The sequence below is a fragment of the Myxine glutinosa genome, chromosome 6 (assembly GCF_964187855.1).
Source record: "Myxine glutinosa chromosome 6, kmMyxGlut1.1, whole genome shotgun sequence".
Taxonomy (NCBI): Eukaryota; Metazoa; Chordata; class Myxini; order Myxiniformes; family Myxinidae; genus Myxine; species Myxine glutinosa.
Genome location: NC_136266.1, coordinates 169,778,616 through 169,805,344, shown reverse-complemented (window position 1 = coordinate 169,805,344; position 26,729 = coordinate 169,778,616). Strand labels below are relative to the sequence as shown.

General features: G+C 44.3%; 2 protein-coding genes across 5 annotated transcripts in view; one reads left to right on the top strand and one right to left on the bottom strand.

Moving 5' to 3' along the window:
* Positions 1 to 510: 510 nt before the first annotated feature.
* On the top strand, positions 511 to 11,146 carry LOC137412690 (uncharacterized). The gene is made up of 3 exons (XM_078780875.1): positions 511 to 587; positions 4,238 to 4,472; positions 10,656 to 11,146. Exons 2-3 carry the CDS (start codon positions 4,239 to 4,241, stop codon positions 10,812 to 10,814), a joined length of 393 nt encoding a protein of 130 aa, XP_078637001.1. The 5' UTR covers positions 511 to 587; position 4,238; the 3' UTR covers positions 10,815 to 11,146.
* A 1,398-nt stretch (positions 11,147 to 12,544) lies between these two features.
* Positions 12,545 to 26,729, bottom strand: part of LOC137412696 (solute carrier family 2, facilitated glucose transporter member 1) — a 291,913-nt gene continuing 277,728 nt past the window's right edge. For all 4 annotated transcript variants that reach the window (XM_078780873.1, XM_078780874.1, XM_068097988.2 and 1 more), the window contains 2 exons: positions 15,724 to 15,918; positions 12,545 to 12,945 (listed from right to left, as the gene is read on the bottom strand). In XM_078780873.1, the coding sequence (XP_078636999.1) occupies positions 12,940 to 12,945; positions 15,724 to 15,918 (201 nt within the window). In that variant the 3' untranslated portion in view covers positions 12,545 to 12,939. The remainder of the gene's footprint in view (positions 12,946 to 15,723; positions 15,919 to 26,729) is intronic.

Here is a 26,729-nt window from a genome sequence, read left to right as displayed (position 1 = left end):
CACCCTGGCTCAGTTCCTCATTATATATAGTTTGTGTCGAGGATTACCAAGTGGTGGGGACAGAGAAACCCCACCCGCTCCTCCAGTGTCATCCTTGCTCTGGCTGCTTTAACAGAGAAATACCAAAAAGCCCACTTGTTGCCACGCTCCTCAAATTGACCACGCCTCCCGAGGGTTGCCACGCCCCCAAATTGCCCACGCCTCCCGAGGGTTGCCACGCCCCCAAATTTCCCACGCCTCCCGATGGTTGCCAGGCTCCCAAATTGCCCACGCCTCCCGAGGGTTGCCACGCCCCCAAATTGCCCACGCCTCCCGAGGGTTGCCACGCCCCCAAATTGCCCACGCCTCCCGAGGGTTGCCACGCCCCCAAATTCCCCACGCCTCCCGATGGTTGCCAGGCTCCCAAATTGCCCACGCCTCCCGAGGGTTGCCACGCCCCCAAATTGCCCACGCCTCCCGAGGGTTGCCACGCCCCCAAATTGCCCACGCCTTCCGGAGCGCTCTTTTTATATCGTGCTCCGTTGCTCTCCCGCCATTTGCGTCGACGTTACCGCGGGGCTCGAACCAACAAACTAAACACGAGAGAGGTAAGTCGGCGCTAAACACGGCAATTACATCACCTATAGGAAAACGAGTTCTTGCTTTGTTTGGGTTAAATATCTTTAAAGTTTAAAAACAAATGTTTCCGTTCCTGCTTTTGGGAATAAGCGAGGAAGTTGTTGGTGGGGAGGGAACAAGAAAACCTGTTTATGTTAAATTTTATTAGAAAAGTATTTTTGGCAAAATTGTTTTTAACATCTGTTGTAAAACTAAAGCACCGATGGTTAACTTTTTGGTACCTGTAATAGAAAGTTTGGTGTTTTTCTTTTTCTCGATGCGAAAACGACTTTTTCTGGCGTTATTTATGGTGTTGTTTGTACTCTATCCTTTCCCACAAAATTTGTATAAACATTATAAATAGTGTAATACTAATACAGGTGTAGCCCTATTGATGTATTGACTATTGCACAATCGTGTAATGTAGGTGCTCACACTGTCGCACACCTGTTGACGGAACGTGGCAAGACAAAACCAGTTCACTTGGTTCACGTTACTGACGTCATGACTGAAGAATGTACTTAGCCGTGCTGGGTGTGGGGTTAACGAGATGGGTGTGGTTAACGAGCTGGGTGTGGTTAAAGAGCTGGGTGTGGTTAACGAGCTGGGTGCGTAGTTAACGAGCTGGGTGCGTGTGTGGTTAACGAGCTGGGTGTGTAGTTAACGAGCTGGGTGTGTAGTTAACGAGCTGGGTGTGTGTGGTTAACGAGCTGGGTGTGTGTGTGGTTAACGAGCTGGGTGTGTGTGTGGTTAACGAGCTGGGTGTGTGTGTGGTTAACGAGCTGGGTGTGTGTGTGTGGTTAACGAGCTGGGTGTGTGTGTGTGGTTAACGAGCTGGGTGTGTGTGTGGTTAACGAGCTGGGTGTGTGTGTGGTTAACGAGCTGGGTGTGTGTGTGGTTAACGAGCTGGGTGTGTGTGGTTAACGAGCTGGGTGTGTGTGGTTAACGAGCTGGGTGTGTGTGTGGTTAACGAGCTGGGTGTGTGTGTGGTTAACGAGCTGGGTGTGTGTGTGGTTAACGAGCTGGGTGTGTGTGTGGTTAACGAGCTGGGTGTGTGTGTGGTTAACGAGCTGGGTGTGTGTGTGGTTAACGAGCTGGGTGTGTGTGTGGTTAACGAGCTGGGTGTGTGTGTGGTTAACGAGCTGGGTGTGTGTGTGGTTAACGAGCTGGGTGTGTGTGTGGTTAACGAGCTGGGTGTGTGTGTGGTTAACGAGCTGGGTGTGTGTGTGGTTAACGAGCTGGGTGTGTGTGTGGTTAACGAGCTGGGTGTGTGTGTGTGGTTAACGAGCTGGGTGTGGTTAACGAGCTGGGTGTGGTTAACGAGCTGGGTGTGGTTAACGAGCTGGGTGTGTAGTTAACGAGCTGGGTGCGTAGTTAACGAGCTGGGTGTGTAGTTAACGAGCTGGGTGCGTAGTTAACGAGCTGGGTGCGTAGTTAACGAGCTGGGTGCGTAGTTAACGAGCTGGGTGTGGTTAACGAGCTGGGTGTGGTTAACGAGCTGGGTGTGTGTGTGGTTAACGAGCTGGGTGTGGTTAACGAGCTGGGTGTGGTTAACGAGCTGGGTGCGTAGTTAACGAGCTGGGTGTGTAGTTAACGAGCTGGGTGCGTAGTTAACGAGCTGGGTGCGTAGTTAACGAGCTGGGTGCGTAGTTAACGAGCTGGGTGTGGTTAACGAGCTGGGTGTGTGTGTGGTTAACGAGCTGGGTGTGTGTGTGGTTAACGAGCTGGGTGTGTGTGTGGTTAACGAGCTGGGTGTGTGTGTGTGGTTAACGAGCTGGGTGTGTGTGGTTAACGAGCTGGGTGTGTGTGGTTAACGAGCTGGGTGTGTGTGTGGTTAACGAGCTGGGTGTGTGTGTGGTTAACGAGCTGGGTGTGTGTGTGGTTAACGAGCTGGGTGTGTGTGTGGTTAACGAGCTGGGTGTGTGTGTGTGGTTAACGAGCTGGGTGTGTGGTTAGTTCCTGCGTTGACGTTCCTTGTAAGGAAACTCGTATTAATAACTATTATGTAAAGAAAGACGGTAAGAAAGTTATTACAATCCGATTCATACATTCCGATATATATATATATATATTTGTAAAGCCAAGTGCCGATTGACCTTTTGTGTGCTCATGCATCGGACTGAACTGTGATGTTTCTCACCTTTACTTCACACCTTGCGTTCACATTCTTGGTTTTTTTTTAACGTATTTGTCACGTGTTGATTTATGCGTTTCAATATGGCCTTTCTTTGGATCTCAATCCAATGCAAAATTCTTTCCGTTTTTGCTGTTTCGGGAAAACCCACATCCTCCCGGATGTTGCGAAAGCGGAAGAAAACTCCAGGAAGAAAATTCCGGTGACGTGTCCAGGAGGCGCGTCTTGGTTTCCTTGAATCCTGAAATGCAGCGTTCCCAAACCCAGGGTTGCCACCTGAAATTGGAAAATCCACAATAAAAAGTGCTTTTTTGAGGGGGTTTTTCATGTCGAAAGCGTTTTTTCCGACAATTATTTTTTATCCTATGTGCCAGTGCCATTTTTTGGGTTGCGAGGTGAATGTGATTTCAAATTTTAGGATGTGGGCAAAAAATTTTTTTTACGAACCATTGCTGTGATGTCATTTCCAGTAAAGTTCTTCTTTCACATTAACAGGACATATCCACTTGTCGATTTGATATCGCATCAAGATTAAAAAAAAAAAACATTCTGGAAAACAAAGGTGTGGACACAGGACACGTGTTGGGAATTCATATCTATACTATGACAGCCGTTTGTCTGTCTGTGTGTATCTGTCCATCGTCATTTTTCTCTGATAGCTGAACGGATCTTCGTCAAACTTTGAGGTTCATCAGTGAGTGTCGGGGAGTGTTTTAGGCAAAAAAAACCAACTGGTTTTATTTATTTATTTATTTTTATCACTTTTGAGTGCCCAATACTTTGTAGCTAGATGAAAGGTAATATTAATGTGTGTGTGGTTTTTATAGTAAATATAAATTTTCTTTATTGGGTGTAGGTGCCTGGTGTTGACTTAGCGGTTTGGGTGCCGGGTTGGGATCCTAGGATCCTGGGTTTGAATCCCGGTCGATCGCTGAATAAACACCAGGTGGATTGAGTCGGCCTGTCATCCTTCCAAGGTCGGCAAATCGAGTACCAGTTCACTGGTAATTCCCTGTGTGTCGCAAGAAGCGTCTAACAGGGTTGGCGGCAGGAAGAGCATCCGGCCATAAAACATTGCTTCCAAAAGGGGACTACGGTGCCTGAAAAAGGCCAACCCCTGCTCTGTGGGGGAAAAAAATGGCCTCTAAAGGTGTTTTTAAAAAAAATTGGGTGTAAGTAGTGGAGTGTTTTAGGCACCTACAAAAAAATAGAAAAAGAGCAAATAGGTTCCTTCAAATGCCACCAGGATTAGAGCATCACCGGGCAATGCCGGGTACTCCTGCCAGTCGATGGATAAAAAAGATGCATTCATTCAAGATGTGGCAAAATAAGTACAAGACATGTAATATTTCATGAAAACTATAAATAACTGTTCTTTTAGATTTACATTTTCGAAGAACATTTTGAATGCCCTCGTATAATGATGCCAGACTTCACCATACAATATGTAACTACATGTGAGTGACCATAATTATTCCCTCCCCTTTTGTATTTTATCCTCTTCAGAATGTCACAGTGCCTTCCATCCCCCACTGCTGCCACCATGTTCACTTTCGATGCTGTGGACGAGAGCGCTCTCACGAAAACTCGCTATAACTTGCGATCTACTCATCGTGCCTCGGGAAAACCACGGCGCCGACCGCTCCGTGTGCTTTACCCATCTCACCGTCCTTCACGGAGTCATCCTCCTAATCCTGCTCGGCGTCTTGCTTTCTTCATCTCCTTAATCATGCTTGCACAGGTAGATTTATAAACTCGGTCCTTTCCCAACATTTTTTTTTTCTATTCTGTCAGCAAGAAATATTGCTGCTGAAGTGATTTTTTTTTTTTTTTTCTTGTAAATACAATTTTCTGTGAACACAAGCATTTTATATTGAAAATCTGAAACACATTTATCTTTAAAGAACTCTTAAACTTTAGTGGTGATTGATGACTGTGAATGAATATGAATGAATGATCGTTTTAAGGCCATTTTCCCCGCTAGAGCAGGGGTTAGCCTTGCGGGCCCCATGACGATCATGGTTCCCTGTTTGAGGCAATGTTTTTATGGCCGGATGCCCTTCCTGACGCCAACCCTGTTAGTCGCTTCTTGCGACACACAGGGAATTACCAGTGAACTGGTGCTCAATTTGCCGACCTTGGAAGGATGACAGGCTGAGTCAATCCACCTGATGTTAATTCAGCGATCGACCAGGGATTCAAACCCAGGATCCTAGGATCCCAAGCCAGCACCCTAATCGCTAAGCCAACACCAAGCTTAACTGACTGTAATGGTTGCAATTTTCGATGCAACTTACGCAATGATCCATTGGCCGTAGTTCTCGCACGTAAACCATAGGAGGAGCCATCTGTCTACAAACAACAGACAACAGGCATTTTCAGGCCATTTTCCCTGCTAGAGCGGGGGTTAGCCTTGTGGTTCCCATGACAATCTTCTCCATTTTGCCCTATTTTCTGCATCTCTCCTTGTTTTGGAGATCTGCGAGATCTTGGAGACGGCGGCAGGGATTTTCGAAGCCCCACACGGTCTCCACGTTTTTCGAAGTTAAGTCTGTTCACAATTGTATTTTGTCGAAACTGTATTTATCTTTCGGTGTGTGAAGTTATTGTGTGCAACTTTGGTTGTTTCTCGGTGTTTATCTTTCATAAATTGATCGTCTGTTTGCCGTGTCGCGAGCAAGGCCTTGTACAGTGTGCACTGTACAACCTTGAGGCTTTGTTTTTCTCTCAGTGGTCCGTCGTTTGTGATCCAATAACTTTCGTTCTCTGTATTCCCAGTCTTTTCACCCATAGCCTACTTCCTTGTGTAAATCTCAACTCAAAAAAAACAAAAAAACATTTCCTTCTCTGTTCTCATTCGTTTATTCATTCTTATTCGTTCGTTCGTTCTTCGACCACGTGTTTCTCCCCCATTTCCCCAGATAGTTTTCACTCATTAACCTTCAATGTTTACACTTTCCCCTCAAGTTATGTATTCCGTCATATTTTATAACACCTTTTTCTTCTTCTTCTTTAAAAGGCTGCTTTCGACTTGCTCACCAAATCAATTCATCCCAAAAAAAATATCCATCTCCTATAGTGCCTTTGTTCTACATTCCCTAAACTCTCCTGCACTCCATCCTCCATCCAGCGTCCTTAAACGTATTTTTAACTCGAAGGTCACAAGAAACTCATTTTGCAATAAATGTTCGTTTCCCATAAATCGTACACTTTCAAAAATCCAATCTCACCCCTCCCCTCCAAATCTTCCCCATAACCCCTCCCCTCCAAATCTTCCCCATCACCCCTCCCCTCCAAATCTTCCCCATCACCCATCCCTTTCAAATCTCCCCCCTTGCCCCCTCCCTCCTAAACTACTCCCTCACCCCTCCCCGCCAAGACGCCCCCTCGCCCCTCCCCTCCTAGACTCCTGCCTCACCCCTCCCCTCCAAATCTCCCCCATATCCCATCCCTTTCAAATCCCTCCCCTTGTCCCTTCCCTCCCAAACTCCCCCCTCACCCCTCCCCTTCAAATCTCCCCACCCTCATTGCTTCTCAATTTCCCCCCGCTCACTCCCCCTCCTCAAAGCGTCCTCCCCGCTTCTTCCCCCTTCAAACTCTCACCTCCATCTCCCCCAACCTTCTGCCTCGCTCTTCCCCCTCCTCAAATAACACCTCATTGTGGCTCACCCAATCACCATCAAACCTTTTGTCCGCCCCATCCTTCCCTTTCTCCGAGCTATTCTGAAATCTCTGACACACCTTCAACAGCTCTCCCTACCTCTTCCACCTCTTCCACATCTTACCCTACCCCTCCTCCCCCCTGTTCTGTATCTGATGCTCCCCCTTCCTCTTCATTAACGGTATGGACCTCAAACATCCGGGGCCTTCGTTCAAACTTAACTGATCTCTCCATACAGGTTGCTTCTGTCAAACCAGACGTGATCTGCTTAACAGAAACTTTCCTCCTTTATGATGTCTCTGATTCCATAGTATCTCTCCCGGGCTACTCCCTCCTCCGGTATGATAGACCTGAGCCTCGTCCTGGAGGCGGGGTTGCTATCTTTATCAAAAACTCTCTTCCTCACTCGCCCTGCACTGCACTCTCTCCACCTCACCCCCAGGAATACCTCTGGCTACGGCTTCCCCTTCGCTCCCACCTCTTGTTCATATGTGTGTTGTACCGTCCACCAAACAGTGATGACTCCATCTACATCTCGCTGTCTGATGATATGGACCAACTTCTATCTACTCATCCCAACTCTCTCTTCCTCATATGTGGTGATTTCAACTGTCATCATGCCAGTTGGCTGGGTGTGGGTACCTCTCTCACCAGCCATGGCTCCTCAGCAAAGGACTTCTGCGACTCACTGGGACTGACACAATCTGTCAATTTCCCGACCCGGATCTCAGTCAACGGAACATCTTCTCTTCTGGACTTGGTTATGACTAACTTCCCTGAAAATGTCTGCTGCTCTTCTTCTGCTCCGATCGGATCATCTGATCATGTCCTTGTTAAAGTGGACATCTCTCTGACCATCCTCAGGGAGCCTGCTCAGCGTCGACGAGTCTGGCATTTCACTCAGGCCAACTGGCACGGTCTTCAAGCAGCCATCAATCATCTGGACTGGTCTCCCATCTCTACCACCTCTGACATCAACTCATCCTGGGAATTCTTCCAAAGTAAATTGCTCTCTCTCATGCACAGATTTATCCCATCTCGTCTTCAGTTGTCATACCCTTCCTCCCGTCCATGGTACACGGAATCTTGTGGTGAGGCTGTTGCCCAGAAACAACTTGCCTTCGTCTCCTGGAAAGCAAATCCAACGGAAGGAAATCTCATTTCCTTTCACAAAGCCCGAAACAAGTGTGTGTCCACCCTCAGGAGAGCCAGGAAACAATATCTCTCCGTTCTCAAGACCGAACTCTCTTATCTGTCTCCCTCTTCCAAATCCTGGTGGCGTCTGGTCAAATCCGTTTCTGGTGTTTGTTCCCCCTCCATCCCCTCCCTTACCTCAAACGGCTACACAGCTGACTCCGCACGTGAAAAAGCTGAATGCCTCAACTCTGTGTTTGCCTCTAAATCTTGTGTCCCAAACCCATCCCTCTCTGTACCCACCATACCCAGTCGTACCCTGCTGCTCCTGGACTCCGTGTCCTTTCCTCCTGACAAGGTGGAAAAGTTTCTGTCAACCCTCGACTCTGATTCTGCAACTGGACCCGACGGCATCAGCCCACGGGTCCTAAAATCCTGCTCTGCTGCTCTATCTCACCCTCTCTCTGTTCTCTTCACCCTCTCTTTTGCTCAAGGTCAACTGCCATCTGCTTGGAAATCAGCCAACATCACCGCTTTGCACAAAAAAGGTGCAAAAACAGATCCTAGCAATTACAGACCAATCAGCCTTCTCCCAATTATCAGCAAAGTCATGGAATCCATCATTGCTTCTGATATGAAATCTTTCCTCTTCTCCAATGGCTTGATCTCTGATCATCAATTTGGTTTCAGACCAGGTCACTCTACTCTGGACATGCTGCTTCTGCTGTCTCAACAATGGATGGAGGTCCTCAATGCCAAACAGGAAATTAGAGCTGTCTCCCTCGACATATCACGTGCCTTCGACACGGTCTGGCACCCCGCTTTGCTCACCAAACTCTCCTCCTTTGGTATCCATGGAAATCTCCACGCATGGCTGGCGGACTTCCTCTCTAGTCGTCGTCAACGTGTGGCCCTGAATGGGTTTCTCTCATCTCCTCTTCCTGTTCAGGCTGGAGTTCCCCAAGGCAGTGTTCTGGGCCCCGTGCTTTTTCTGGTCTTCATCAATGATCTCTCTGACTCTCTCGAAAATCCTCTCTATCTCTTTGCTGATGACTCCACTCTCTGCCGCTCCATTCCTCTTCCCTCAGATCGGCAGTCTGCTGCCTCCTCACTCTCTGAAGACCTGGACAAAATCACAGACTGGTCAAACAAGTGGAACATGTCTTTCAATCCTGACAAATCTCACACTCTTACTATGTCTCTCCGAAAAGATCGACTGGACAACCCTCCCATCTACTTTCTCAACAATCCTCTCCAAGAAGTTCTGTCGCTCAAGATTTTGGGTCTCACTATCTGCCATGATCTTTCTTGGGAAAACCACATTTCCAAGCTGGCCTCCAAAGCCAGTCGCCGACTGGGCATCCTCCGTCGTGCGAAGTCCTTCCTCGGCACACCTGAGCTCCTCACCACATACAAGGCTTTCATCCGCAGCTCAATGGAATACTGTTCTCCCCTATGGGCCGGTGCTCCTGCCTCACACCTAGCTCGGCTTCACGCTGTTGAAACCAAAGCTTTCAGAATTATTGGAATCTCCCGCGATGAAGCTATCTCTGAGGGCCTTTCACTCACTCACCGCAGGCAGGTAGGTGGTCTTTCTGTCTTCTACCGACTCCTCTCCGGCCTTGCACCCCCAGCTCTCTCTGTGCTCTGTCCCCCAAATATTCCTACAGGTCGCACAAGATCTGCCAGCAACCCTCTGATGGTTAAACTGCCGAAATCTCGGCTCTCCGCTCACCTTCACTCTTTCATTCCTCTTTTCTCCCGCCTCTGGAACAAACTCCCTCACTCCCTTCAATCCCACTCCTCCCTCCAGGTCTTTAAAACAGCTGTTCACCACCATCTCTTATCTTCCCCCATCCAAAACCTTGATCTTTTCTACCCCCGCTAATTCACCCCAGATCCACCTTGTTTGAAATTCCAACTTCTTTCCTGGAAGTCCTGGCAGTGTCCATATGTTTTATACCTCTCCCACTGCCCCCTTCCCACGCCCCCCCCCCCAAAGCCCTCGCCCTCTCTCAGATCTCTCGATGTCTCCATGTCTCTCGGTCCCTGCTCTCAAATGTTGTGTTTGTGTCCTTCCACCTCTCTCCCCATCTTGTCTACCGCTCCCTATGTTATATGTTTTATGTGTCGGTTTGTCTTTCTGTGTGATTAATGTTCGCTCTTTCACGAGCCTCGATATTGTATACAAAAAAAAAAAAAAAAAAAAAAAAAAAAACCCCCTTGCCCGCATTTCTTCTTCCACCATTTCTTCTTCCACAATCTTTAGTCAAGTCTTTCTCGGTCTTCCCCGTCCTCTACTTCCTTCTACATTCATTTCCATCACTCTTCTCAACCAGTCACTTTCATCCTTCCTCAACACGTGACCAAACCATCTCAACCTGTTCCTCTTCACAGCATCCATCACAGGCTCTATTCCCATCATCTTTCGCAATTCATCATTTGTCTTCCTCTCTCTCAACGATACTCCGCACATCCATCGAACCATTCGCATTTCCACCCTTTCCAGCCTTCGTTGCTTCTCTACGTTCATGACCCATGTCTCACTCCCATAAATCATAACACTTCTCACACATGCAACACACACCTTTCCCTTCAGCTTCAACGACACTCCCATCCTCATAAGCACGCCACTCAGTTCCCGAAACTTCTTCCATGCACATCTCACTCTGGCAACCGTTGCCGAGTCTGATCCACCTTCTCCATTCAGCATGTCTCCGAGGAAGCAAAATGTTTTCACACCAAAAATTAAATGTCATTTTGAAAAGAAAAACACCATTTATACTTTGGGTTTACAATTTTGTATACGCATTTCAATTCTCATGAAATAGCATCTCATGCCCACTCATTTGAAGGGTGAGTTGAAGTTGATCAGTGATTGGCTGCCTGATTTATCTCTTGGCTTTGTGGTTTTGAAACCATTTTTGTGCTATTTGGGATCCCAATGGGATTTCGTTAATTTGATCACACACATCTGAGTGAGTGTTTGTTTGCCCAGTCAATACATATCCATTCATACAGATGAAAAGAACATCAGTGTATAGATCTCTTGTTTGGTTAGGTTGCATAAGGATAGTATATGCTATGCTATAAATGTACAGTACTAAAATTAATCTTCTCTCGATACAGATTCTATTTGCTGAAGAAGAACTGCTACCAGATATGGGTACGAAAGAAAGCGAAAATGGGATTGCGGTTGCGGAACACTCTACTGGGAATGACATACTGCCTGCTGAATGGTCGGCAAGACTGGGCGGTGTGGATCACCACTTGATGGCTCCTGAGTAACGTCACTAAATGAGAGAGATCTCTCCAAAGACATATCCTACATCCCAAAGGCAAAGCTCAAAACTTGGTCAAGACAGATGTTAACAACAAACTTAGATATTGTTTTCAGGAAAAAGAAAACTTGAAACATTGTTTACTTGATGTTAAAACCTATTTATTTTTGTCGTTGTATTTATTATACATTAATGTATTTGTGTTGTACCACCAAAGGACAGGCCTGTTATGCCTTCAATATCCAGGCACACTGGCCGCCATGTCTTCAAGACACTTTTTTCAAGACACTGCTCTTCAAGACACTTTTTCTCACTTGATATATATATATATATATATATATACACACACACACACACACACACACACACACACACACACACACACACACACACACACACACACACACTTATTTATTTATATATGTTTGTGCTGAACCATTGAAGGTATAGTTTGACATGTAGTTTTGACATGTGGCAAATAAAAGCTGATATTTATTTTAATTTATATCGTGAAATATGGTTATTCGTGCAAATAAATGAAGGAAGTTTATTATTATTATTTTTTAAATAATTATTTTATTTAATTTTTCCATTCATAACTTTTACTTTCTTTCAAAAAAAAAGTTGTTTTGTACTTTTTCCAGATGTGTGCTCCTTCGCTATGGTTTGAATCACGTTAACTTTAACTGGTTTGAATCGGACTCGAGTCATAGGATTTGAATTTCCAACTGAAGGAATTTTTCCTGGAAGGAGCAGGTGCTATTTCTTGAACAATAAAATGTCAGTTGGCAATCAACTTATGGAGTGATTTATTTTCATTTAAAGTGAAATCTCAGTGCTTTACAACTTCAAGTTACTTTTAAAAAGGGGATTTTGGTAGAGATTGAAATACTATAAATGGGCTGTGTGAATGTTAAAAGGCAAATAATCCCACAAATATGAAGAACACTTGATTAGAAAAAGTCTTCATCCTTTTGTGAGAAGGTCCCATAATATTTCCATAGTTGGATTAGAGCTTTATTCATGAAAAGTAACGTTACAGGTAGAGGCTGGAGCAAGTGTGCACAGGGGTTAGGGTGGTGACTGAAATATGTAGACGTGTCATTGAACAGGAAGGATTGTCGACAGTTTATTGCGTCGAAGGAGCAGGAAGTGGTAGTGATTCATGGCTGCTGGTTGCATTATTTTTTTCTGGGGTGTGACTGCTGCTGATGCAATCTCTATAACCAGTCATCTGGTACTCATTTTGCCAACCTCGGAAGGATGTAAGGGGCATTGAAGGAAGGTTAAATGATTTATGGTGGATTTTGACAAGAACTAGGAGTTCATTACGATACACAAAGGAGCAAATGATAAAGGCAAAGCAACCAGACTTTGGCATAATGGTGGAGTGTCTGCTCTGAGTCCAGGAGAATGGCATTTCGAACCTCCCGAGTCATACCAAAGACTGAAAAAATAGGACATATTGCTTCCTTGCTTGATGTTCAGCATTTGAAGACCCAAAATAACCCAAGGACCCAAAATACCTATTACTCCAATGACCCTGGAAGACCCAAAATACCCCAAATAACTCGATCCAAGAAAGGCGGCTGCAAATTAAAGGTCAAATTGACATGTCAAGAATGAATCTGGAGAAGATACCACTCTGGTGATGCATACTAAAGTGCAAACATTGAGAAATAGGAAAAATTTAGGATGTGTGTGTGTTGAGTAGAATAATTAACGATGACCCACAAATGAGAAGATCATATTTTATTACAAATACACCATAAATGTCACAAAGTAGTCTTAGTTGCAAAGCTCAATCTTGATTCTGCAACCTTAAATCATTCGATGTGCTTTTCCTTTTGCCAATTCATAATGCACATGTTTTGATGCATGACAGTATAAAACTCCAGTGTAACATTAACACATTGTAAATGCATAATGTTCAAAGTTCGATGTCGATGTATAGATTATACAACCCGATGAGTGTAAAATTATCATTTTTCCCCAAAACAGATCTTTTGTCTCAGTCTCACTTGGTGCTGTCTCTTAATCCTCAATTCCCTATCTTCGTCTCGGTCCCAATATCGAAAACTCACAGCATTGCTTCGATATTTGGTTGGCACAGATATTGCTATGTGGCACTTTCACACCTGCAAGAGTAAAAAAAAAAACGCATAAAATTCTGTAAGTCAATAACTACAAATGGCGATAGTTGGATAAGAGTTGTCAAACTTAAATTTTATTTCCGTTATCAAGAATTTTTTTGTGATTCCAATTCTCCGAGAGTTTATTGGAGAACACAGTGAGCACAGATTAAAGCTCCCCTCCCTTTATACAAGGGATCGTTTCTCTGTCCGCAACCTTAACACAGGGACTGAAAATACGTTTCTCGGCTTCTACTGGACGAAATCGGCTGCAAATTTCAGAAGGAAATGCTTTGTACATCGAGGTAATATGTTCCAAATTTCAGCAACGTCCGTTTATGCATTCTTGAGTTATATGGAGAAAACCCTCGAAAGTTGGTGTCCGTCCGTCTGTCCGCCCAAAATGTGTTGGCTCAATAGTCCCTTCTTCTCGATACTTTGCCACATGGCACATACCCTTATATAAATGGGCCTTTTCTATGCCCCTGCCATTTTTACCCAAGAATGACATTAAAGAGGGAGTGTACTCTTGCAATTCCATTTATGTCCCACTGCCCCCAAACACACCACGTTTCCAGAACATTCTGGGTATCATGCCAATGAGGGGCATTGTGCAATAGGTCATTGGTGACCCGGTCAGTGGACTTATCTCATGGACTTTTGAGAACTGGTTTTAGCGTATGTACGTTTGCATTTTAAAAATACTTTGAGGCAACCAATGGTCCGCTTGGCATGAAAGTTTCACCATAGTATGCATCCACTGTGTAGAAATTTAAGTGATAATTATGACGTCATAGGTCACATGGTACGGGTGCCATCTTGTTTAAATTCATTGAATCATTTTCTCGGCAAACGTTAGTGCGATTGACATGAAATTATCACCATAGTATGCACCTGCCCATGTAGAATTTTTTTTTAGCGATAATTATGATGTGATAGGTCACATGGCATGGGCGCCATGTTGGAAAAACCGAAAAACTTTGAACTTCTATATCTCCAAAACCGCTCCATGGAAAACATTGAAACTGCCTCATTTTAAAGATCTCTGCATGTGGAATAACTTTTAATGACGTCATTGGTGCCTTAATTATGACTTTATAATTCGGACCCTACGTGTTTGTCAAGTACAATGCTATGCTACATCCGATTAGTTTGAAATTTCCTGAGCATGACCTACGTAACAATTATACTGGAGAATGTAAATTTTTTATAACGTCATCGGTCACGTGGTCTGACAGCCATATTGGATCAAAGAAAAAAACCTTTTAAAAAACGAAGAGTTTAAACTTTTAAAAAACCAAAAAAAAAACCGAGCACCAAGTCGACTGCTCGGGGTAAGTATTCGATGAACACCATCTAGTTATTACAGCAATTTCCAGGAATGTGGTGACCATGGAAACTTATTGGAGCTGGGTGTGATTGGTTAGTCTCCATTTAGTCTACAAATCCTTATCTGATGTAAACTATGCAATTATGGTACAAAATTCTACCTAAACTCCAACTGCACAAATAATCTGGACTTTGTACATTGACACCGTGTAATTATAAACTTAGATCTCCAGACAAACACCAATGTATCAAATTATTTCGACAAACAAAGTACACTACACTCAAGCATTCAATAAACTTATCCAAGAGTAAAAGGTAATCGATGAGTGGTTCATGGAAGGTAACACCTTCCTCGTCCCAAAATCTGAAGAAACCCAACTACCTCACAAGTATAGGCCAATAACGTCTACTAACAACATACGAACTTCTGATGGGAATCATCACTGAAATAATGTACCGCAACCAAATACAACAAGGAGGCCAAGAGGAAGAACAGAAGGGATGCAAGAGAGGATGTTATGGAACAATAGACCAACTACTACTAAACAAAGCCATACCCAAAAATTGTAAAACGAGAAGAACCAAATTGTCCAAAGCCTGGAAAGGACTACTTTATGAAAAAAAAGCTCCTGATAGTGTCCCACATTCATGGATGATAAAATTCATGAAAGTGTACAAAATCAACCCCCAAGTAATCAAACTGATTGAGAAATTGATGGAGCTCTGGAATACCACATTGATATTTCAGCACTCGGAAGGAAATATCAAAATACCAGCGGTGAAGATATGATGATAAATCCTCCATGGGGACTGCCTTTCTCCCCTCCTATTTTTCCTGGCTCTGGACCCTCTGCACAACCTCATTATTGAAGAAGGACATGGATACACCCGAACATCCAATGGGGGAATGTCCAAATAAACAATAAAGGTAACACATCTACTGCACATTTAAACCTCTTCGCACCAATTCATGGAAAATTGTCAGCACAACCAAAATGAATGAAACAATACTCCGAAGACATTCAAGTGAAATTTTGCCTCAATAAATGTGCCAAATGCACATTTGTTCACGGTAGACCAACAAATATGGACAACATAATAATCAACCTAAATACAACTAGAAAGCATCTGCAAATGCAAAGCCTGTCCGCATCTGATTTGTTCAGACATCTTCTTCGTCCGTATGTTAAACATGATGAAAACAGGTAACAAAAAAATACAAAATGAAAATGGATGATTTTATGCAACCTTGACCTTTGACCTTTTGATCTAAAAAAAATCCTCTTCTAGCTTTTGATTGTTGAAACAATTCAATGACCCAATATGCAAATTCTTAAAATTCCAGGTCAATTGGATTATATATATATATATATTACCATGAACAAACGGCAGCGTTTTCTGAAAATCTGCATAAATGAGGAATATTATTCACTTTGTTCCTAAAATGCTCCTTACCTGCGAATCAGATTGCAAGGCCTGAACGTCATTAGATACCTCAAGTTGAGTACCAGGTATCCTCTTGAGCAGAAAACCTGCAGAAATTTCATCAAATGACTTTCCTTTTGTCTCTGGCACTTTGTGGTATGTAAAGAAGCAGAAGAAGAGGAGAAGACCGGAGAAGATGAAGAACACGTATGGTCCCAAATGTTCCTGCAATGTAGAATTGGGATTATAATTCTATTAGAATAACATGAATACATTTATAAAGAACTTCAACACAGGTGGAGGCCACTAGACCTATCAAAGCATGCATTATGATTGCCAACATATAGTTGTTTGTCCATAATCTCTCCTTTTTAAATGCTGAGCATCAAACTAACCCGACAGCCTTTTTAAAGTCTTTGGTATGATGAGGACCTCCGAGATTCAGAGGAGACACTCTAACCATTACACCACCTTGTCTTGTCAAATTGATAGCACTCTAATCCCAGTTTTTGCTTCATGATGGCTTAACCCAAGGTGTGAATCCCATTATACTGTTCACTTGATCTGTCTTTAAGTGTCATAATTAAGTAAAATACATTGATGTCTATTACTGTTGATACCCTTTATATAATACTCTCTTATAGAAGATCCGAAGACTATCTGTATGATGAAGCTAATTAGTTGTAGGGGCAGAGATACTATCTATATTATAATATGCCACGGTGATTCTGTCTGTATGTCTGTCTGTCCAGGGGTGTGGCTTACTCCGTTTACAGAGTAGCTCCACCCATTCTTGGAGAGGCTTCATGTAAACAAATATCCACCATTTTATTAACTCGAATAGCTTTGAGGCCTGTTTAGTTAGGCCCGTGCTGTCTTTCTCCCTCACACAGGTTTATTTAAACTCTAATTCGATATATCATTTCATTTTTAACAGTCGCTAACATAGTTTTAGACTCGGTTGAAAAAAAACGGGAAGAAAATCCCATGAAAGTTTCCGTTTATAGAACGAAATGATTTCTCAAAGGCCTGTAAAATAAAGCCCATTCATTGAGTCACCCTCACGATTTTATCTCGAATTCACCATCTGATTTAATTTTTATCGATGGTTTTAGACTCGGTGTCAGAAATAATTGAGTACATTCACGCACACACGGGAAATTGCAGAGATATATTTTTAAAAATCGCGCCACGATGATGCACGAAAATACACCGCCTAAATAACAGTCGTGGAAAATGTCGACATATATTAAAAATTCGCTTTTACTTTTCCGTTAAGATATATTACTTTTACTTTTGATGACAGTCGTCACAAAAACGACATCTATTTCTTCGTTCTTATTTCATTCAACATTATTATCCGGAAGTAAAACATGTTTCAGGAAATTATCGAGAGATATTTCTTCGTTTTTTTTTTTATTAGTTATGTGCGCATACACTTTAAATAGGTTTATTTGAAATCTTTAATTTTCACAATGTAATTTACTTGCCATTTGTCATTTGATGATTACGAGACACTTCCTCTTGAGGATAGTGATGATTCATACGTTGCGTGGAAACTTCCATTTCCAAAATGAATGAGACCATCGATGAAGAACGCAGTCTTGAACAGGATGCAGCAAGAAAAATAACTAGACGGGAGAAAAACGAGAGAAACGAGATGGGAAAAAGCCGATTGGAGAGGAGAGTGAGGAGCGATTGGAGAGGCGAGTGAGGAGCGATTGGAGAGGCGAGTGAGGAGCGATTGGAGAGGAGTGTGAGGAGGTATTGGAGAGGAGTGTGAGGAGGTATTGGAGAGGGGTTGGAGAGGAGCGAGGGGTTGGAGAGTGAGGGCCAATTGGAGAGGAGAGTGAGGAGAGATTGGAGAGGCGAGTGAGGAGCGATTGGAGAGGCGAGTGAGGAGCGATTGGAGAGGCAAGTGAGGTGCAATTGGAAAGGCGAGTGAGGCGCGATTGGAGAGGAGTGTGAGGATGTATTGGAGAGGAGTGTGAGGAGGTATTGGAGAGGAGTGTGAGGAGGTATTGGAGAGGAGTGTGAGGAGGTATTGGAGAGGGGTTGGAGAGGAGCAAGGGGTTGGAGAGTGAGGGCCAATTGGAGAGGAGAGTGAGGAGAGATTGGAGAGGCGAGTGAGGCGTGATTGGAGAGGAGAGTGAGGCGCGATTGGAGAGGTGAGTGAGGCACGATTGGAGGAGAGTATAAGGAATTGGAGAGGAGTGTGAGGGATTGGAGAGGAGTGTGAGGGATTGGAGAGGAGTGTGAGGGATTGGAGAGGAGTGTGAGGGATTGGAGAGGAGTGTGAGGGATTGCAGAGGAGTGTGAGGGATTGGAGAGGAGTGTGAGGGGTTTTGGGAGGAGTGTGAGGGGTTTCGGGAGGCATGTGAGGGGTTTTTTGGAGGAGTGTGAGGGGTTTTGGGAGGAGTGTGAGGGGTTTTGGGAGGAGTGTGAGGGGTTTTGGTTGGAGTGTGAGGGGTTTTGGGAGGAGTGTGAGGGGTTGGAGAGGAGTGTGAGGGGTTGGAGAGGAGTGTGAGGGGTTGGAGGGGAGTGTGAGGGGTTGGGAATGAGTGGTTTTTATTTTTATTTTTTTTTATTTTTTTTTTGGATACAAGATCGAGGCTCGTGAAAGAGCGAACATTAATCACACAGAAAGACAAACAGACACACAAAACAAATAACATCGGGAGCGGTAGACAAGATGGGGAGAGAGGGGGAAGGACACAAACACAACATTTGAGAGCAGGGACCGAGAGACATGGAGACATCGAGAGAACTGTGGGAGGGAGAGGGCTTTGGGGGGAAGGCATGGGAAGGGGGTGGGGGGGTGGGAGAGGTATAAAACATATGGACACTGCCAAGACTTCCAGGAAAGAAGTTGGAATTTCAAACAAGGTGGATCTGGGGTGAATTAGTGGGGGTAGAAAAGATCAAGGTTTTGGATGGGGGAAGATAAGAGATGGTGGTGAACAGCTGTTTTGAAGACCTGGAGGGAGGAGTGGGATTGAAGTGAGTGTGGGAGTTTGTTCCAGAGGCGGGAGAAAAGAGGAATGAAAGAGTGAAGGTGAGCAGAGAGCCGAGATTTCGGCAGTTTAACCATCAGAGGGTGGCTGGCAGATCTTGTGCGACCTGTAGGAATATTTGGGGGACAGAGCACAGAGAGAGCTGGGGGAGCAAGGCCGGAGAGGAGTCGGTAGAAGACAGAAAGACCACCTACCTGCCTACGGTGAGTGAGTGAAAGGCCCTCAGAGATAGCTTCATCGCGGGAGATTCCAATGATTCTGAAAGCTTTGGATTCAACAGCGTGAAGCCGAGCCAGGTGTGAGGCAGGAGCACCAGCCCATAGGGGAGAACAGTATTCCATTGAGCTGCGGATGAAAGCCTTGTATGTGGTGAGGAGCTCAGGTGTGCCTAGGAAGGACTTCGCACGACGGAGGATGCCCAGTCGGCGACTGGCTTTGGAGGCCAGCTTGGAAATGTGGTTTTCCCAAGAAAGATCATGGCAGATGGTGAGACCCAAAAGCTTGAGCGACAGAACTTCTTGGAGAGGATTGTTGAGAAAGTAGATGGGAGGGTTGTCCAGTCGATCTTTTCGGAGAGACATAGTAAGAGTGTGAGATTTGTCAGGATTGAAAGACATGTTCCACATGTTTGACCAGTCTGTGATTTTGTCCAGGTCTTCAGAGAATGAGGAGGCTGCAGACTGCCGATCTGAGGGAAGAGGAATGGAGCGGCAGAGAGTGGAGTCATCAGCAAAGAGATACAGAGGATTTTCCAGAGAGTCGGAGAGATCATTGATAAAGACCAGAAAAAGCACAGGGCCCAGCACACTGCCTTGGGGAACTCCAGCCTGAACAGGAAGGGGAGATGAGAGAAATCCATTCAGGGCCACACGTTGACTACGACCAGAGAGGAAGTCCGCAAGCCATGCATGGAGATTTCCATGGATACCATAGGAGGAGAGTTTGGTGAGCAGAGCTGGGTGCCAGACCGTATCGAAGGCACGTGATATGTCAAGGGAGACAGCTCTGATTTCCTGTTTGGCATTGAGGACCTCCATCCATTGTTGAGACAGCAGAAGCAGCATGTCCAGAGTAGAGTGACCTGGTCTGAAACCAAATTGATGATCAGAGATCAAGCCATTGGAGAAGAGGAAAGATTTCATATCCGAAGCAATGATGGATTCCATGACTTTGCTGATAATTGGGAGCAGGCTGATTGGTCTGTAGTTGCAAGGATCTGTTTTTGCACCTTTTTTGTGTAAAGCGGTAATGTTTGCTGATTTCCAGGATGCTGGCAGATGACCTTGAGCAAAAGATAGGGTGAAAAGAACAGAGAGAGGGTGAGATAGAGCGGCAGAGCAGGATTTTAGGACCCGTGGGCTGATGCCATCTGGTCCAGTTGCAGAATCAGAGTCGAGGTTTGACAAAAACTCCTCCACCTTGTCAGGAGAGAAGGTCACAGAGTCCAGGAGCAGTTTGGTTCGACTGGGAAAGGTGGGAACAGAGAGAGATGGGTTTGGGACTAAGGATTTTGAGGCAAACACAGAGTTGAGGCATTCGGCTTTGTCACGTGCGATGTCAACTGTGTGGCCATTTGAGGTAAGGGAGGGGATGGAGGGGAGTGTGAGGGGTTGGAGTGGAGTGTGAGGGGTTGGAGAGGAGTGCGAGGGGTTGGAGAGGAGTGCGAGGGGTTGGAGAGGAGTGCGAGGGGTTGGAGAGGAGTGTGAGGGGTTGGAGAGGAGTGTGAGGGGTTTTGGGAGGAGTGTGAGGGGTCGGAGAGGAGTGTGAGGGGTCGGAGAGGAGTGTGAGGGGTCGGAGAGGAGTGTGAGGGGTCGGAGAGGAGTGTGAGGGGTCGGAGAGGAGTGTGAGGGGTCGGAGAGGAGTGTGAGCGATTGGAGAGGAGTGTGAGGGATTGGAGAGGAGTGTGAGGAGGTATTGGAGAGGAGTGTGAGGAGGTATTGGATAGGATTGTGAGGGGGAGTGGGATTGGAGAGGCGTGCGGGTGGAGAGAGGAGAGTGTCAGGTGGAGAGGAATGAGGGGTCACATATTATGTGAAATAAATAAATTGTGTTCATTACACCATTTCTGGATCTGATGAATTGCCAGTAACCATTTTGTAAAAATGAATGTGCAGCATCCATCTCAATATGTCAAAATGTCACACACGTCCATGCCTGTGGGATTCCCACGGGTGACCCCACTATATTTTTTTAAAATCGCGGCATGGTCGGTTATACATCGCCTAAAATAACAGACGGGGAAATGGCGAGATATATTAAAAATTTGTGGCGGACTTTTCCATTTGATGACAATCGTCACGATTAAATATTTAATTTATACGTCGTCACAATAATGTGGAGAGAGGGGCATAGCGTCGTTCACGTATCGCCACAGACGGGAAATTGCCGGCAGATATTTCTTCGTTATTATTTCATTCATCCTTATTATACGGAGGTAAAGGTAATCCTGTTTGAACTGGCATTCATTCCAGCGAGGGGTTGGAGAGGTGCGAGGGGTTGGAGAGGAGCGAGGGGTTGGAGAGGAGCGAGGAGTTGTAGAGGAGCGAGGGGTTGGAGAGGAGCGAGGGGTTGGATAGGAGCGAGGGGTTGGAGAGGAGCGAGGGGTTGGAGAGGAGCGAGGGGTTGGATAGGAGCGAGGCATTGTAGAGGAGCAAGGGGTTGGAGAGGAGCGAGGGGTTGGATAGGAGCGAGGGGTTGGAGAGGAGCGAGGGGTTGGAGAGGAGCGAGGCGTTGGTGAGGAGCGAGGAGTTGGTGAGGATCGAGGGGTTGGACAGGAGCGAGGGGTTGGAGAGGAGCGAGGATTTGGAGAGGAGCGAGGATTTGGAGAGGAGCGAGGGGTTGGAGAGGCGCGAGGGGTTGGACAGGAGCGAGGGGTTGGAGAGGAGCGAGGGGTTGGAGAGTAGCGAGGGATTGGAGAGGAGCGAGGTTTTGGAGAGGAGCGAGGGGTTGGAGAGGAGCAAGGGGTTGGAGAGGCACGAAGGGTTGGTGAGGAGTGAGGAGTTGGTGAGGAGCGAAGGGTTGGAGAGGAGCGAGGGGTTGGAGAGGAGCGAGGGGTTGGACAGGAGCGAAGGGTTGGAGAGGAGCGAAGGGTTGGAGAGGAGCGAGGGGTTGGAGAGGAGCGAGGGGTTGGAGAGGAGCGAGGGGTTGGACAGGAGCGAAGGGTTGGAGAGGAGCGAGGGGTTGGAGAGGAGCGGTGGTTGGAGAGGAGTGAGGATTTGGAGAGGAGTGAGGGGTTGGAGAGTAGCGGGGGTTGGAGAGGAGTGGGGGTTGGAGAGGAGCGGGGGGTTGGAGAGGAGCGGGGGGGGTTTGAGAGGAGCGAGGGGTTGGAGAGTGAGGAGCGAGGTTTGGGGAGGAGCGAGGGATTGGAGAGGCGAGTGAGGAGCGATTGGGGAGGCGAGTGAGGAGCGATTGGAGAGGCGAGTGAGGAGCGTTTGGAGAGGAGTGTGAAGAGCGATTGGAGAGGAGTGTGAGGAGGTATTACAGAGGAGTGTGAGGAGGTATTAGAGAGGAGTGTGAGGGGTTGGAGAGGAGCGAAGGGTTGGAGAGGAGCGAGGGGTTGGAAAGGAGCGAAGGGTTGGAAAGGAGCGAGGGGTTGGAGAGGGGCTAGGGGTTGGAGAGGAGCGAGGGGTTGGAGAGTGAGGAGAGATTGGAGAGGAGAGTGAGGAGCGATTGGAGAGGAGAGTGAGGAGCGATTGGAGAGGTGAGTGAGGCATGATTGGAGGGGAGTATGAGGGATTGGAGAGGAGTGTGAGGGATTGGAGAGGCGTGTGAGGGATTGGAGAGGAGTGTGAGGGATTGGAGAGGAGTGTGAGGGATTGGAGAGGAGTGTGGGGGGTTGGAGAGGAGTGTGAGGGGTTGGAGAAGAGTGTGAGGGGTTGGAGAAGAGTGTGAGGAATTGGAGAGGAGTGTGAGGGGTTGGAGAGGGGTGTGAGAGGTTGGAGAGGAGTGTGAGGGGTTGGAAATGAGTGTGAGGAGGTATTGGAGAGGAGTGTGAGGGGTTGGAAAGGAGTGTGAGGAGGTATTGGAGAGGAGTGTGAGGAGTGGGATTGGAGAGGCATGAGGGTGGAGAGAGGAGAGTGTCAGGTGGAGAGGAGTGAGGGGTCACATATTATGTGAAATAAATAAATTGTGTTCATTACACTATTTCTGGATCTGATGAATTGCCAGTAACCATTTTGTAAAAATGAATGTGCAGCATCTAACTCAATATGTCGAAATGTCACACACGTCCATGCCCGTGGGATTCCCACGGGTGACCCCACTAGTCTATCTTATTTGGTGAGACTCACATTGGCCACACATAACGCAATGTTAAGTTTCCAAAACCTTTCATGCAAATGTGAGTGCTTTCACTTCATTAAAAAAAAAGGTGTGTGTGTGTGTGTGTGTGTGTGTGTGTGTGTGTGTGTCTGTGTGTGTGTGTGTGTGTTTCTTTGTGTGCCTGTTTCTTTGTGTGTGCATGTATATGTGTGGGAGTGTTTGTGTGTGTGTGTCTGTGTATGTCTGTGTGTCTGTGTGTGTCTGTTTTTTTACTTCCAGTTTAATACCGATCTAATGCCACTTTAATACATATCTCATTCAGTTTAATACCTATCTAATTCCAGTTTTATACCCATCTCATTCCAGTTTAACACTTATTTCATTCCAGTTTAATAGCTATCTAATTCAAGTTTAATATCTGTCTCATTCCAGTTTAATATCGATCTAATGCCAGTTTAATACCTCTCTCATCCAGTTTAATACCTATCTAATGGCAGTTTAATACCCATCTCATCCAGTTTAATACCTATCTAATGCCAGTTTAATACCTATCTAATTCCAGTTTGATACCTATCTCTTTCCAGTTTAATACCCATCTCATTCCAGTTTAATACTTATCTAATTCCAGTTTAACACTTATCTCACTCCAGTTTAATACCTATCTCATCCAGTTTTCTACCTATCTAATGCCAGTTTAATACCTATCTAATTTCAATTTAATACCTATCTCATTCCAGTTTAATACCTATCTCATTCGAGTTTAACACTTATTTCATTCCAGTTTAATAGCTATCTAATTCAAGTTTAATACCTATCTCATCCAGTTTTCTACCTATCTAATGCCAGTTTAATACCTATCTAATTTCAATTTAATACCTATCTCATTCCAGTTTAACACTTATTTCATTCCAGTTTAATAGCTATCTAATTCAAATTTAATACCTATCTCATTCCAGTTTAATACCTATCTCATTCCAGTTTAATACCTATCTAATTCCAGTTTAATACCTATCTCATTCGAGTTTAACACTTATTTCATTCCAGTTTAATAGCTATCTAATTCAAGTTTAATACCTATCTCATTCCAGTTTTATACCTATCTCATTCCAAGTTAACACTTATTTCATTCCAGTTTAATACCTATCTAATTCAAGTTTAATACCTATCTAATTCAAGTTTAATACCTATCTAATGCCAGTTTAATACCTATCTAATTCCAGTTTATTACCTATCTCATCCAGTTTAACACTTATTTCATTCCAGTTTAATACCTATCTAATTCAAGTTTAATACCTATCTAATTCAAGTTTAATACCTATCTCATTCCAGTTTAATACCTATCTCATTCCAGTTTATTACCTATCTCATCCAGTTTAACACTTATTTCATTCCAGTTTAATAGCGATCTAATGCCAGTTTAATACCTATCTAATTCAAGTTTAATACCTATCTCATTCCAGTTTTATACCTATCTAATGCCAGTTTTATACCTATGTATTACCAATTTAATACCTATCTCATTCCAGTTTAATACCTATCTCATTCCAGTTTAATACCTATCTCATTCCAGTTTAATACCTATCTCAATCCAGTTTAATACCTATCTCATTCCAGTTTAATACCTATGTAATTCCAGTTTAATACCTATCTCATCCAGTTTAATACCTATCTCATCCAGTTTAATACCTATCTCATCCAGTTTAATACCTATCTCATTCCAGTTTTATACCTATCTCATTCCAAGTTAACACTAATTTAATTCCAGTTTAATAGCTATCTAATTCAAGTTTAATACCTATCTCATTCCAGTTTAACACCTATCTAATGCCAGTTTAATACCTATCTAATTCCAGTTTAATACCTATCTCATTCCAGTTTTATACCTATCTCATTCCAGTTTTATACCTATCTCATCCAGTTTAACACTTATTTCATTCCAGTTTAATAGCGATCTAATGCCAGTTTAATACCTATCTAATTCAAGTTTAATACCTATCTCATTCCAGTTTTATACCTATCTAATGCCAGTTTTATACCTATGTATTGCCAGTTTAATACCTATCTCATTCCAGTTTAATACCTATCTCATTCCAGTTTAATACCTATCTCATTCCAGTTTAATACCTATCTCAATCCAGTTTAATACCTATCTCATTCCAGTTTAATACCTATGTAATTCCAGTTTAATACCTATCTCATCCAGTTTAATACCTATCTCATCCAGTTTAATACCTATCTCATCCAGTTTAATACCTATCTCATTCCAGTTTAATACCTATGTAATTCCAGTTTAATACCGATCTCATCCAGTTTAACACTTATTTAATTCCAGTTTAATAGCTATCTAATTGCAGTTTAATACCTATCTCATCCAGTTTAATACCTATCTATTTCAAGTTTAATACCTATCTCATTCAAGTTTAATACCTATCTCATTCCAGTTTAATACCTATCTCATTCCAGTTTAATACCTATCTCAGTTTAATATCAGAATTGATTCCGTTTCCGGTCTTGCTGGTGAGGGTTCGTTTTTTCGCAGCTCCACACGCTCTCCATCGAAATCGAAGTTAAGTAATTGTTCCCATTTGTATTTTCGTTATAACTGTATTTCTTTTATGGTGTATGTACGTATATTGTCCCGACAAAGATTTTCGGTGCAAATCTTTCATACCTGTATTGAAAATCGTGTTAATTCGTGTCGTCTTGAGGCCTTGTACAGTGTACACTGTACAACCTTGAGGCTTTGTTTTTCTCTCAGCGCCTGTCGTTTGTGATCCAATAACTTTCGTTCTCTGTTTTCCCAGTCTTTCCACCCCAAAGCCTACTTCCTTATGTAAATCTCAACTCAAAAAAACAAAAAAAAAAAGACATTACCTTCTCTGTGCTCATTCGTTTATTCATTCTTATTCGTTCGTTCGTTCTTCGACCACGTGTTTCTCCCCCATTTCCCCAGATAGATTGTCAAATTTCAACTCGTTATTTTATCGTCCATGCGTTATTGTTTGATTATAGTTAGTTTTGGTTTGAATTTCCTGTAACTCGTAATTAATTAATCGTGTTCTGCTCCTCGTGTGTGGCCTTGTAGTTGTACCCCCGTCGGTGTTTTGTTAACTTAAGCGTGTTTTGCTTGGCTCTTGGTTTTTTCCCTTCTACCCCGAACATAATACTGTAACGTTCTAAATCCCCCCCCCCCCCCCAAAAAAAAACAAAAAAAAACAAAAACATTTATTTTCTTTTCTCCACGTGTACTGTTGTCTCATCCTGTATTTTCTGTCCAGGTGTGCTGTTCGCCCCACCCCCATTATCTCCTTGCCATCCACCGTTTGCCCTGTTCACGTGACTCGTGGTGGTCCCTCTCGGCTCTCCCCCCCGTTGGTATTTTTGTGCATATAAGATTGTTCATAGTTCTGTTTAAATATTATTTAAATATGTTTAACCTTTCCCCTTCTGTGTTTTATTCAGTGGTATATTACAACACGCTGTTTTTCTTCCTATTTAAAAGGTTTTTCTCAATTTCCTCTCCAACTCATTCCACTTCAAAAAAAAGAAATTCAATATCTTATACGTCTCCCTCACTACATGGTCTAAATTCACATTCATTCCATCCCTCCTCCATCGTTCTGAATCGGATTGCTAACTTGAAAATCACAACAAACCCAATTTGTTATCAATGTTCGTCTTTCATTAATCATCCACTTTCTAAACTCCCCTCTTGCCCCTCCCATCCAAATCCCCCCCCTTGCACCTACACTCCGAAACTTC